We start from the raw sequence: 13285 nt of genomic DNA, 5'->3' as shown, positions 1-13285 counted from the left end.
CGAAAAGCCTACAACGAAACTAGTAAATGTTATCCAATTCCTGTATCGTCAATTTACAATAAGATCGACGGAAGAAAAGTACCTGTTGCTAAAATAGAGGCGAGTGTTTCAAAAACACTAAGCATGAAAGTATTAGAAAATCATATAGTTAGTACCTATAATGAAGGGAAAGAGATTACTTTATAAATAAGCTAAAACCAACTCGTTTTCAATTACTCCTGCAAACCAAAACTCCATTGCAAGAAATCTTATGAAATAGTTGAGACATTTGTTTTGCACTAACATACAGTAATTAAGTGAATAAAGGGATTTAGTTAAGTCTATAAAAGTATAGAAATCTCAAAAGCTCTACTCTGCATTGGATTTAAAAGTATGTACCTACTGTAATATCGAAATTTTAAATTCGAAAAACAAAACCGTAGTTTAATTTAAATACTTTTTACACAAACATAATAATCAATATCGGGATTTATGAAATCTATAGTAGGTAGATGTCGTTTTTTGTGTGTTCCAGTTATAATTCGGACCAATATCGCCTCCCACATGGACAAGTTAAAACGTGCGGTGGACAAGTTGTGACCTGTTCGCGGCTCTTTTGCATAGTCCTTAGCACCTTGCGTTGTATGGTCAAATCAATAATTACCGAGTGGCGTGATCAAATCTAGGATCCTCCTGATACCATTAGTAATTTTTTTACCCTTCATCACACAAGCGCAAATAAGTCTTCATTCATTCAAGTCTTCATATATTGCTAACTGTACATTTATTTTGAGATTACAACATGGAATTAGGTAATATTTCTTTATCCTTCAAAATTTAGCGACTTCTTTATGTCGTTTGGAACCAACAACTCTTAATGCAAAATAAAAAACAGTAAAGGCCTTAATTGATTCGGTCGTCACACGATGGAGATCCATATTGAAATAAATTAACAAATGACACTAAAATTTGTCGATCTTCGGTACCTTTATCTGTTGTTCTTTTACCTTTTGTCCGTTACAGCTGTTTCAGTACCTTTTTTAGATGATCTAATTACTAAGAAGATAATGCAAATCAATGCATATAAAATTTGGACTGAAAAGTTAAAAGAATATTATTCAGTGACTGTCAGCGTAACTTCACCAAATAATTATTGTGGCTTAATAAAAATTTTGTTGAGATTTGATGGAGCATATTTTTCGGGACTTTTTTCTCGGTGGATTCTTTCCCGTAGAGCATGGACCAAGAAGCTTATTAGACTGTTCATAATGAAAATTAGGGCGAGGGGATCCATCCGAGGGCTGCGGTCCTGTTACATAGAGGGAGGGGATCAAGTTTTGCGTTACGTAACAATTTTAAAACAGAAAGATTCGCAGCTTTGTTTTACTGTAGTTCGATTAGATAAAAATATGAATAATAGGTACTCTAAACGTCTCGTCACGATAGTTCCGAACCCCCCCCCCACTAATCACACTACACTCTCATTAAACTTTAGACTAGGCAGGTAACATTCTAATGATTTGAGTCAGTAAGCCATAAAATAAACGGATTGCAGTGTACATTATGAGAAAGAGTAGTAAATATTATCAGTACTACCTACGATGTTTTAATCACACGTCGTTTGAATTAAGTACTTTTCAACCCCATGAAATCCACCACAACAAATATTTTTCCAACAATATGCATCAAATAAAAGTAAAACTGCTTCTGTCGTTAACTTCTCATTATTTTTCGTGATTTTTGAAGTGGATAGAATCATGTTCTCTCATTATTACATGAACTGTAGTTTCTACAGGTATACCAACACCGTCTTTCTCTTAACCAGCATTAAGCAATTGGCGAGGCAGTGCAGACCGACACAGGTATGCAGAATAAGTATAAAGTGGATTCCTCATCATTTACGTCACAAGAAATTCGTTTATCGGATGGAAACCGCCTCCATTTAGTTGGATCGTTGTCGCCACTCTACCCGTTTGTTATTAGTCTCACAATAAAATAAAATCACCTGTAGAAACACTATTATTACATCATGACCAGTGGCCAGTAAATATAAATTACATTGAAACAAACCGCTTACAAGACTATTATTAAAAATATTATTACTTCTTGCTTCTTGGTCTTCACACTTATTGTTAATGTAAGAAGATTTAATAATATACATGCACACACGAAGAAAACTAATTTTATATGACAACGCAAAAATTACAATTTTTGATTGTAAATGACTGAATTTGCCGTAGTAATAGTAGAATTTATTAGGTAACTTGTAATAATCTCAATTTTAACATGTTTCTTTAAAAATTATTTCAAGTTTCTTAATTATTACAATTAAATCTGTAATATTAACTGAAATGCCTAGTAAATTTGTTTCGACTGGGATTTTACCTACGAAGCAAAGGGCTAGTAGGATAAATTGTAAATATCGCTTTAATATTCATGCCTGTCTTTAATATTGTTTTCGTCATGCTATTTTACTTGAGGGGGCTTTACACTGATTTTATGTATATTTTATTAAATACCTTTCAATACCACAAAAAAAAATAATAGGGCTACTTTATTTGGAAACATTCAAAGGAAACTTTTTTAATTGCTTTTATATAATAATACATTAAAGAAGCAAAACCTGGTTGACTAATTGACTGGTAACCCCAACCACTGAATAATACCTTACACGTAATAGAAGAAATAAGAATTTACATACTATGAATTAAGTTTATATGACAAAAAATAGAGATTTAAAGGATGTAAGGATTAAGTCTATATAAGTATTTTAAGGATAAATCATTTGCATCAAACATAAGCCCTGTTTCATGCGAGAAAAACATGAAAATCCATCGATTAAAGTACCAGGGAAAACTGTTTAAGAGATAATTTAATACCAAAACACTTACTTACAACCTACAACATTTCAATATAATTTTTCTCCTATTTATTTAGTAATAGGACTTTTTACCTGCATCATTTTAATATTTTCCAACTAATTATAATTATACGTAAAAAATACATACCTGCAGCTAAAATGCGAATTTCACGCATAAAACATTATTCTTTCTGTCTCATTTTCACTCTTGTATAAAATTTTTCATTATCTAACAATAAATAGCTTGCTTCTAGAGTTTCAATCAAGGATATTTGTTTATCCTGGTTACTTAACTGTAGTCCCAGATACAAATTTCAAGACTGTATATTATTTGCAAATAATAAAACCGCAAGAATATCCGGTTCGTAATTTGCTTTCTCTCCTTTAATACCTGCATTACAGCTGGTAGTTTTTTACACCGATCCTGTCAAATTATTATCATGACCGTGCATATATGTTGTTGCTGGTGAGAGATTTACTCAGCCGAAATTCATTTGCGCTTTCGTCCTTGCCCCCAGCGAAACAAAACCGTTGGCTCGTCTGTTATTACCACACACTCGTTTCTGATTTATCGGACAGACCTAAAAAACGTTCAGACTTTTATTAAGCACTTCCCACATAATTCCGATGTTTATGAAATCAGCCGGCAATATTTCAATAAAACCAACGCAAAACTGCTCTTTATAAATTCCAGAATAGCTTACACCTTAAACGCGTGTAATAATCCGTTTACAAATTTTTGTAGATATGTACTTATAAGTATCTGAATTCCCTAAAAACAATTTTTATGACAACGCAAAAATTACAATTTCGATTGTATTGACTGAATTTGCCCTAGAAATAGTAGAATTTATTAGGTAACTTGCAATAATATCAACTTTGACATGTTTCTTTAAAAGTTATTTTTAAGTTTCTTAATTATTACAATTAAATTTGTAATATGAACTAAAATACCTAGTAATTTTATTTCTGCTAGGATTTTATTTTTACAAATTCGGGTCCAAATTGTAATTTTTATTATTTTCGCTTAGGAAGCAACTGGCTAGTGGAATAAATTGTAAGTATCTCTTTAATATTTAAACAAATTTTCGTTTTTCATTTTCTCCGTGTATGTATCTATAATTTGAAATTATGTAGAAAAGTTGTGCGGTAAGTCCATCAGTTATTATATTTACATTCTACATATTTGTTACCTACTTTTAAAGAATTTGGTATAAATATTACTTAGTCAGTAGATATTTTAATAAAAACCGTTATTTTTATATGTATAATTACAAGTATGACATGTGTTCTACATTATATTTATAATTTTTACATATTTGTCTGTCTGTAGGTATGTAGACTAATTTATAATGCACCAAAGGTCGCGTACTTTTATGATCCTGTATTAGACTTATGGAGAAATCTGTTATTATTAAACAAAACATATATAGAAATACTTAATTACAACTAGTTGTTTATGTGACTTAATTAAAAATTTGTTACAAAACTTTGAATATTAGACGGAAATGGCTAAATTGTTAAATAATTGAGAAAACCAAATGGAAATCTTAAAATATTTTATTTCTTCGTAACGTTTTCAAGTACTTCAACGAATTTTCACTGGGTAGCAGCAAACTACCTAACTTAAAACCCCCCGGTACAGATAAGGTTTTCAATTTTTGGAAAAGCATTAAAAGAGTTTTAATACTTCTTTTAATACATCCGTCCTCAACAGCAGATACATATGTATTAGCAAAATTTCATTTAAACCTTTGAATAGAGATGAAATGAAAAGCAAGAACCTTTGAATTAATGACCAACATCTGTGGAATGAACATAAAAAAGTAGATCTAAATGGTATTAGGAATGCCTTTTCGAATTGAAGCTTTCAAAACTATCTACATACTACTTCAAACCTCAATCGTCTTCTTATTTTCAACATTTTTACGGATTATGTTTTAATTAGCTTAATCTGTTGTCTCCCTTTCACACACGAAATAATTTATTACATACAAAAATTTCGTAGATTACCTAGTTGATCATTAGTCATGAAGATGTTTATTAATTCATCTACCCTCAGCCAAAAAGATGTGTGTACATATTAAGCAAAATTTAATTTCTTTCAAGGATTCTTCATTCAAAGGAAAAATTAGACCCGATTTGGGTCAGGTATACATTAAAAATTCTCTAGTTTTATCGTAACAAGCTGCAACAATTTAATTTGACTCGCCTGCATACTCAGAAATTATAACTAGGTACTACCTAGTAGGTAGTCATCTTTATCTTGAAAAGTAGTCAAGAAAAGGAAGAACTGTTTTTTCAAAAATCGACCTTGATAATGCTTTTATACCAATAGATGAAATTGGGTTATACTCTAAAATAAAGGGAAGAATAAATGGAAATTGGAACTTTTTTAATTAATTCTTTTCATCTGTTATAACAAAACTGGAAAGCCATTGAGTAATATGTATAATGGTACTTACCGATTTTTGCGGGAATTTCGCGATTGCGAAGAACAAGCCATTCAGGTAGTAATATAATCAGAGCGAAAATAATATTTATTGATAGAATTGCCAAAAAAGAAACGGTTAAGTTAAGATCACATGGTTACGGTAAGAAAAGACAACACGGACGAAGTAAAAAAGTTAGGCTTGATTTAGGTTATCTTTGTATTTCTCTTTGGCATCGTGATTTGTGGAATAGCTATAATAATACTGAACCAATTGTGATCAAATTTATAATTGTCACTGATGTAGGTTCGCTTTTGTCCTGCTTCCTCTTTTACCCAGATCCGCTTTGGACTGAACTTTGTCTCAAAGTAATTTACTAATTAAATTGGGATAAGAATATTGAATATTATAGGCGAATTATGAGGATAACGTGGGTACAAAAGGTTAGAAATGAAGAGGTATTAGAAAGAATCGGAGAACAGAGGACTCTATGGAAGCCAATAAAAAATAGGCGAGATAGGTTGGTAGGACACCTTCTCAGGCATGAAGGTCTAGTCAGAGATATATTAGAGGCAGAAACAGGAGTTAGGAAGGGTAGAGGTAGACCTAGATTAGATTACTGTTCGCAAATAGCTAAGGATGTGGGTTGTTCTAGTTTTAGGGAAATACGAAGTTTAGCTCAGGATAGGAAAGATTGGAGGTACGCTAATGAAGAATATTGATGCTAAATGTTAGGGAATACACCCTATAGATGTACTTGGCCGAATTCTATTCAAAAGTATCCCAACGAACACTTTAATTAGTCTCATTTAATTAGAATGTCAATTTTCGTTTTTTTTTTAAGTGTAACATTAAAAAGTAAATTATAATTGTAACTATTGCACATTGCCGGACTATATATGTACATTCGGGCGCCAAGATAATAGTTTGTAATAAGAGGTCTCATTTGCGAGTACAAACCTGTTGCAGACCAGTCACCAAGAGTACGTGTACAGTTAGCCACGCACTTGCACATTATGTATTTGAGACAAGGAGGCGAAAAATGTCTTCTGCTACATAATTTTCCCGGATGGATGCGGATATACATAAACTTTGTCCGTCCGGCTATGTAGTAGGTGAATACCTTTTGCTAGTCGTGAGAATCGTGCTCGGTAAAAGAGCATAACTGGTTTGAATGCATGGATGTATGTGTATGAATGTATGTAGAAATGTCTGCATGTATGTTTGTAACATTGTTTCCTGGACTTCTTTCTTACTACGTGGCAATACGCTACAACAACCACCTTGAACTAATCGCTTCTTCGTTATTAGAGTGGTGATCAGAAATGATGATCACTAGATCAAAGATTTATTTAATTACTTTAAAATGTTTGTATGCTTACTCAACAAAAAGTGAAACATAGTTCAAAATTATCAAAAGGTATCTGCTGTTTTTGAAGTGAAACGCACGGTAGGGTAAGTTCGTTTCATGCGAGTTGCTGTGTAACGAAATCATGCAACGCATTTGCCCCGCTGTCTGTTGCTTAGATCCTTAAAACTACGCAACGGATTTTGATGCGGTTATTGTTAAAAGACAGAGTGATTCAAGAGGAAGGTTTATATGTAAAATACATGCATAATATAGTAGGGAAACAATGATAATATCAGAGGTTTCTAATGTGATGTCGTAAATAAACATATTTTTTGCGCTTACATTGCAAACGCTGGCTGAACCCTACGAGATAGATCAAAATAATATACTACAGTATTGTACACCTTAAAAAGGTCTACAAAAAAGTCCGCGATGGTATATGTCTATCTCTTAGGGATAACCAACAATAACCATTTTTTATCCTTTTCTGTTTACAAGAAATAATGGCTTATTTACGAAGCGATTTTAAGCAATACATCATTAATTCTTATCCAATTAAGTACTTTTAAAGACATTGTGCATTTAATATAGATCAATATGGCCCTTTACAGCATGTAATTTAAATGAATTTTTTCGAAGATATTACAGACTTAAAATGCAGGGACATAGCGGTTGCGGCGGTTTGTATTGTAAGCATAGTGTACAAATAATACCATTAAAGCAATTCCTCAACCCCTGTCCCGGTATGTTTGTGCGTTTGAAGAAGTTTCACTTCAGTATCGTGTTGTATAATTACGTGTTGTATTTTTTTTTTGTTTCTCCTTTCTTTTATCGCTGTCAATTCTTAAATGACTTTTATGAAAGTAAAATCCATTGTAGTTTCAATTTTGTGCTTTTAACAAAAATAATAGCATATTTTACGTAATTAGGCCGTAGTTTTCAGTAATGCAAGACTTACTTATCCCATTTTGAATAATACGTACAGAAGAACCAAGAACGTAATAAACTGCTACTTTTTATCGAGATTGTGAAGATCATTTGGGAGGCGTTTAAATGGGCAATTTTCATAGTTACATTCTATATATGTACGTATTTAACACATTATTTTTTTTCGTACTTCGAAGAAACTACTCACTTCTACGTTCTACGTTCTTCGCATCTAAATATCTTTCTATCTATTGTTTTGATAAAAGTCGATGTAATGGAATTAATTGTATCCGAGTAATTACTTAAAGTCAACAGACCACAAGTGGTGGCACGAGGCATACATGGAACGAGCTGTTCCACGTTTTGATTCGGAATATTAAGCAACACCACAACAATAAGACCGTTTCTGTGAAACACACAATAAAGTTGAAAAGCTTTCAAGGGGGCCGTAATGTTGAATTCAAATCGGCTCTTTTAACCATAATGAACATGAATATGTAAAATCGAAACATCCGGTGCAAGTGTTTTTCATTTTAATTTATTTTAAAGGGATCACCATCTTCAAGAGAAAATCTCAATTAGGTTAAAATTAGAGATGCACCAGATAACCCGGTACCCGCCACAGCTAATGCCGGGTACTCGCCAAAATCACTATGGTTAATGGTTTATGTCTTCGTTAGAGCGAACTTTCCATTAATCCCGTTCAAAAAGTCGTTTAAACACTAAACCAATGAAATTTTTTAATTCTTGGTTAAGGGATTTCAACGAGAGGGTTGATTCGAAACCGTTGTGACGAGCTTATAAACAGTTTAAGTCTGCAAGGTGACAAAATCATTATCGCAGTTATAGTTAATCTAAACCTGATATACCAACAAAAGGCACAAATTCAAAACCGTTCGGCTAGAAAAAGTAAACGCAAGAACTATATCAAAATAACAAATAATTTAGTACAGTTATAAATAAATAATGCAAATTAAGACATACAATGGGGTAGGTCGTATGTCCTAATACAATCTTAATTACCAATTTTCACTAGGTAGGTTTTTCTGTTGTACTTATTTTTTTTGTTCTCCGATAAAATTACCCGGGTAATCGGTGTCATTTGCCGGTACCTAAAAAAAAGCCGAGTATTGGATCCAAACCGGGTACTAACCCATCGAATCATCAGATCAGTACTCTATGTGCCATAATAAGTAATCTAATCTAAAAAATCATTTCTTAAATGTAACGATTTATGGTGTTATTAAAGAATTAAACTAACGATAGAAGACAGCCCCTTATTAACAATAAAAGAATAAATTAATGTATTAAATTCTTTCATATTACTTATTAACTTGGTAATACTTTTCTTTAAAAGGAAGCAATATTTTTAAGGTTCCTAAGGTCGATTAAACGTAACTTTATCTACAGTTTTCAGTGAAATCGTTATCAGAATGAGTAACTGTGTACTTTTGATGAACGAAGTTTACCTTTATTATCTCAGTACCTACAATATAGACTCCTGACGATGAGTACGGAATTGTTATTGGCTTTAGAATGCAGTCAAAACTGCTTAGAAAAGTATTAGACGAAGGTATAGTATTCCACAGAAAAAAGGACTGTAAAAAGATAGTGGCTCAAAAACTTTTAAGAATTTTTGGTTTAAACATCCGCTTAAATGTTTAAATTAAGGTTTGCGAAGTTAAAGTTAAAACTATAATCATTTTAGAATGCTAATTATTTATGAATTATGTATAGTGGAAAGGGCAGTTATTTATTTAATAGAAATATCTATAACGTTCTAATTGCTTGTTGTTATACTTGTGGAGTATTATGGCAGACAAATGCGGCAACTAAAGACAGATCTCGAGAAGTAGATAGGTATTATACCTGTAGGCACATTCTCCGCAAGTGAGTAACAGGCACAGACTTGAAAATCTTGCTCATCCTTTCTAAAACGTACCTCAACTTGTCTAAACCGCACCCATTTAACGATTTTCCTCGTCTTTCCAACCGTCATCTAGATGCAAATATCGTCGCAAATATTTATACAAACGAGACGAGATTATTAAGGAATGACATTAAACAATCGTTTTGATACTTCGATCGATTCGATTGATTGGATAAAATGATTTCGTCACATATTCCACATGAGGGAGATTGATAGGAGTTTAGGTAGGTATGTTAAGCACCTGAACAAACGGGGTCAAATTTTATATGATGCAATATCCAATACTAATACTGCATAACTGGGTTATTGCTAATACATTTCTTTCTTTTATCCAATAAATTTGCTTTATATAAGCATATTGTAGTAAATTAATAATTGTAAATCTGAAGCTTTCACTTCTTGTAACTTCATCAGTAACAGAAAACCAGAACACAATGTTTACTAAAAAGGCATTCTACTGATTATCTACAATAACTATTTCACTTCACTGAAGCTTCTTCAGGAGTGATTTTTGAAGGCATGAATGGTGGAAGTTATGTGACAAAATTGAAAATTCGAGAAATGTGTAATGAATAATATAATATTTTTATCCAGTACCTATACCTATATCTTCTGTTTTTTGAGTCAAAATTTATTTTATAGTGTATATATTTGTATAATTAATGAGCAATTTTTGTAACAAATTAATAATTACCCAATAATACTTGAAGACGATAGCGCATTGCTAAAAGCTTATAAAAAGCTTCTCATACTAAATAGGTTGGGGCATTTTACGTAATAATAAAGTTTTGCTTTTTATTTTAACGATAAAGTTGTCTTTAAGAACAATAAAACAACTCTAATCCATTCTCCTTTACCTTTTCCCATCACTGATTCAGGCCACACTTCCTCTGTTTTCTGAAAAACCGTTGAGATAGACTAACTGACTGAATTGTAATGAACCGGTCTGGTATGAAATCGTTTTGAAAAAAAAACGCACAGTATAAAATTATAAGTATTATATATCTATAGCACAAGTTTTTTCAACGTCCGTGTATCTGTCCCACTCCAGCTAAGTCACTAGTAGAAACAGCTGTTTTACACACCCCAAGGGGGTGGGGGGAAAGGCCAGCGGAAGGCCGATTGAGAACAAAATCAGAATGGACTCACATCAGCCAGTTCCTTAACGAAAGCTCTGCTGAAAGTCACGAGTGTCACGGTTGGACTTGCACATGATTATTTCGAAAATCTTCAAACCTCGCGGCGTGTGATTTTAATTAGTGAAATAAATTAAATATTGTAAACATTTTGAGTTATTGTGATTGGACAACTATTTGTTTAATGAAAATGGTTCGAAGCCTAACACAGTGGACGAAAACCCTGAGTTTTCCGTCACGTATCTCCCCGAAAAGCTCTAAAGAAAATGTGACAAATATCCAGGCTGTTACCCCATCCCACAGCAATAATTCTTTATCGCCACCTTACATAAAAACTAATAATGAAATCAACGCGATCATGAATGACTCAACAATTACAGAAGTAAACAAAGTAAGTATTTGTTGTATAATTTATATCAAAAGAGGAATAGAATACGTATCCATATCTGCAATTGAGAAAAAAATTTATTACTCTACAGTAGCGAACTAAGGCTAAAGCGAGCCCTAATATAAATTAAATATAAATATTTTCCAGATAAAAATAAAAATTATTTATAAAAATTAAAAGCCTAATTTTCGGGCTCTAAAATTACGGGCCCTAGGCACGCGCAAAGGTAGGGAAAACTGTTTAAGAGATAATTTAATACCAAAACACTTACTTACAACCTACAACATTTCAATATAATTTTTCTCCTATTTATTTAGTAATAGGACTTTTTACCTGCATCATTTTAATATTTTCCAACTAATTATAATTATACGTAAAAAATACATACCTGCAGCTAAAATGCGAATTTCACGCATAAAACATTATTCTTTCTGTCTCATTTTCACTCTTGTATAAAATTTTTCATTATCTAACAATAAATAGCTTGCTTCTAGAGTTTCAATCAAGGATATTTGTTTATCCTGGTTACTTAACTGTAGTCCCAGATACAAATTTCAAGACTGTATATTATTTGCAAATAATAAAACCGCAAGAATATCCGGTTCGTAATTTGCTTTCTCTCCTTTAATACCTGCATTACAGCTGGTAGTTTTTTACACCGATCCTGTCAAATTATTATCATGACCGTGCATATATGTTGTTGCTGGTGAGAGATTTACTCAGCCGAAATTCATTTGCGCTTTCGTCCTTGCCCCCAGCGAAACAAAACCGTTGGCTCGTCTGTTATTACCACACACTCGTTTCTGATTTATCGGACAGACCTAAAAAACGTTCAGACTTTTATTAAGCACTTCCCACATAATTCCGATGTTTATGAAATCAGCCGGCAATATTTCAATAAAACCAACGCAAAACTGCTCTTTATAAATTCCAGAATAGCTTACACCTTAAACGCGTGTAATAATCCGTTTACAAATTTTTGTAGATATGTACTTATAAGTATCTGAATTCCCTAAAAACAATTTTTATGACAACGCAAAAATTACAATTTCGATTGTATTGACTGAATTTGCCCTAGAAATAGTAGAATTTATTAGGTAACTTGCAATAATATCAACTTTGACATGTTTCTTTAAAAGTTATTTTTAAGTTTCTTAATTATTACAATTAAATTTGTAATATGAACTAAAATACCTAGTAATTTTATTTCTGCTAGGATTTTATTTTTACAAATTCGGGTCCAAATTGTAATTTTTATTATTTTCGCTTAGGAAGCAACTGGCTAGTGGGATAAACTGTTAATATCGCTTTAATATTTAGGTGAATTTTCCGTTTTCCTTTTCTCTATGTTGCATCTTTTTTGTATGTGTATGTTAGTGATAGTTAGTAGTATGAATTTTTGGTATCGACACTTAATTCTAAATATTCATATTAATGCACACATTCTGAGAGACATTTAAGGATATACTGTACCTAATTCTTCTTCACTTATCTTTGGAAGACCGAGACATCGCTGGTAGACAACTAGGTGTACATCTAAAATAACTAATGTTGACTTTTCTAACATCTCAATTTGGAGATTAATTTGTAATTGATTTTGTTTTAAGCCACCACAACCACCTGATGAATGGAGTGGTACCCTTAATGCAACTACCGATGCTCCTACATGTCCTCAAGAAGTAATTGGACCCACTAGTGAAGATTGCCTCTTTCTAAATGTTTACACAACAAAGGTAGAAATGCTACTCTTTGCATTTGTTTTTATTTATATATAAATGAAGTCACAAAATTTTTTAAAAAACAAAAGCGACCGTATTGTACCTACTAATGTCCTAAAGATTGGCGTAATAAGTTGAATGATTTTCTCAAAATATTTTTGAACCGGTATTTTATTTGTTAAAATACAAAGGGCGTTCAAATTTAAACGGGACTGTCGTTGTGTAAGGGGTAAATTATAATAGGTCTGAGATTTTTATGGTTGCTGAGGGCAAGAGCTAGGAAGAGATTTAAGTTTTAGAGTCCGTCAAACTCATGTTTTCGTTAGAAGCCCCAAGCAAAAGGAATGTTTCTTTGTGTTGACTACAATGCAGCGGATCACAGTTTTATGATTAGACAAGACGTAAAACTGTTCGACATTTTACTATTCAAGAAGGAAAATAATTTTTTGAATTCGATTGAGATAGCAGATGGTGCTGTACTTAATTTAACTCATTTATGGAATGAAAAAAATATAGAGAAGCGGCTCCAACGAGAACCCAGACGCAGGGGTATTTCTGACTGTT

General features: G+C 32.4%; 1 protein-coding gene across 3 annotated transcripts in view; it reads left to right on the top strand.

Annotated features, from left to right (window-relative positions):
- Window positions 1-13285, top strand: part of LOC108744569 (TNF receptor-associated factor 4) — a 73638-nt gene that overhangs the window by 38873 nt on the left and 21480 nt on the right. Inside the window, exon 1 of one of the 3 annotated variants that reach the window (XM_018480419.1) lies at window positions 10497-11006. The exons of the other annotated variants lie outside the window; for them this stretch is intronic. Coding sequence (XP_018335921.1) covers window positions 10800-11006 — 207 coding nt within the window. The 5' untranslated portion in view covers window positions 10497-10799. Of the gene's footprint in view, window positions 1-10496; window positions 11007-13285 lie in introns of those variants that run through there. 3 annotated transcript variants of the gene reach the window in all.

Source organism: Agrilus planipennis, unplaced genomic scaffold (assembly GCF_000699045.2).
Source record: "Agrilus planipennis isolate EAB-ADULT unplaced genomic scaffold, Apla_2.0 scaffold28, whole genome shotgun sequence".
NCBI classification, from domain to species: domain Eukaryota; kingdom Metazoa; phylum Arthropoda; class Insecta; order Coleoptera; family Buprestidae; genus Agrilus; species Agrilus planipennis.
The sequence above is the reverse complement of the archived record's forward strand: the minus strand, read 5'-3'. Positions and strand labels throughout refer to the sequence as shown.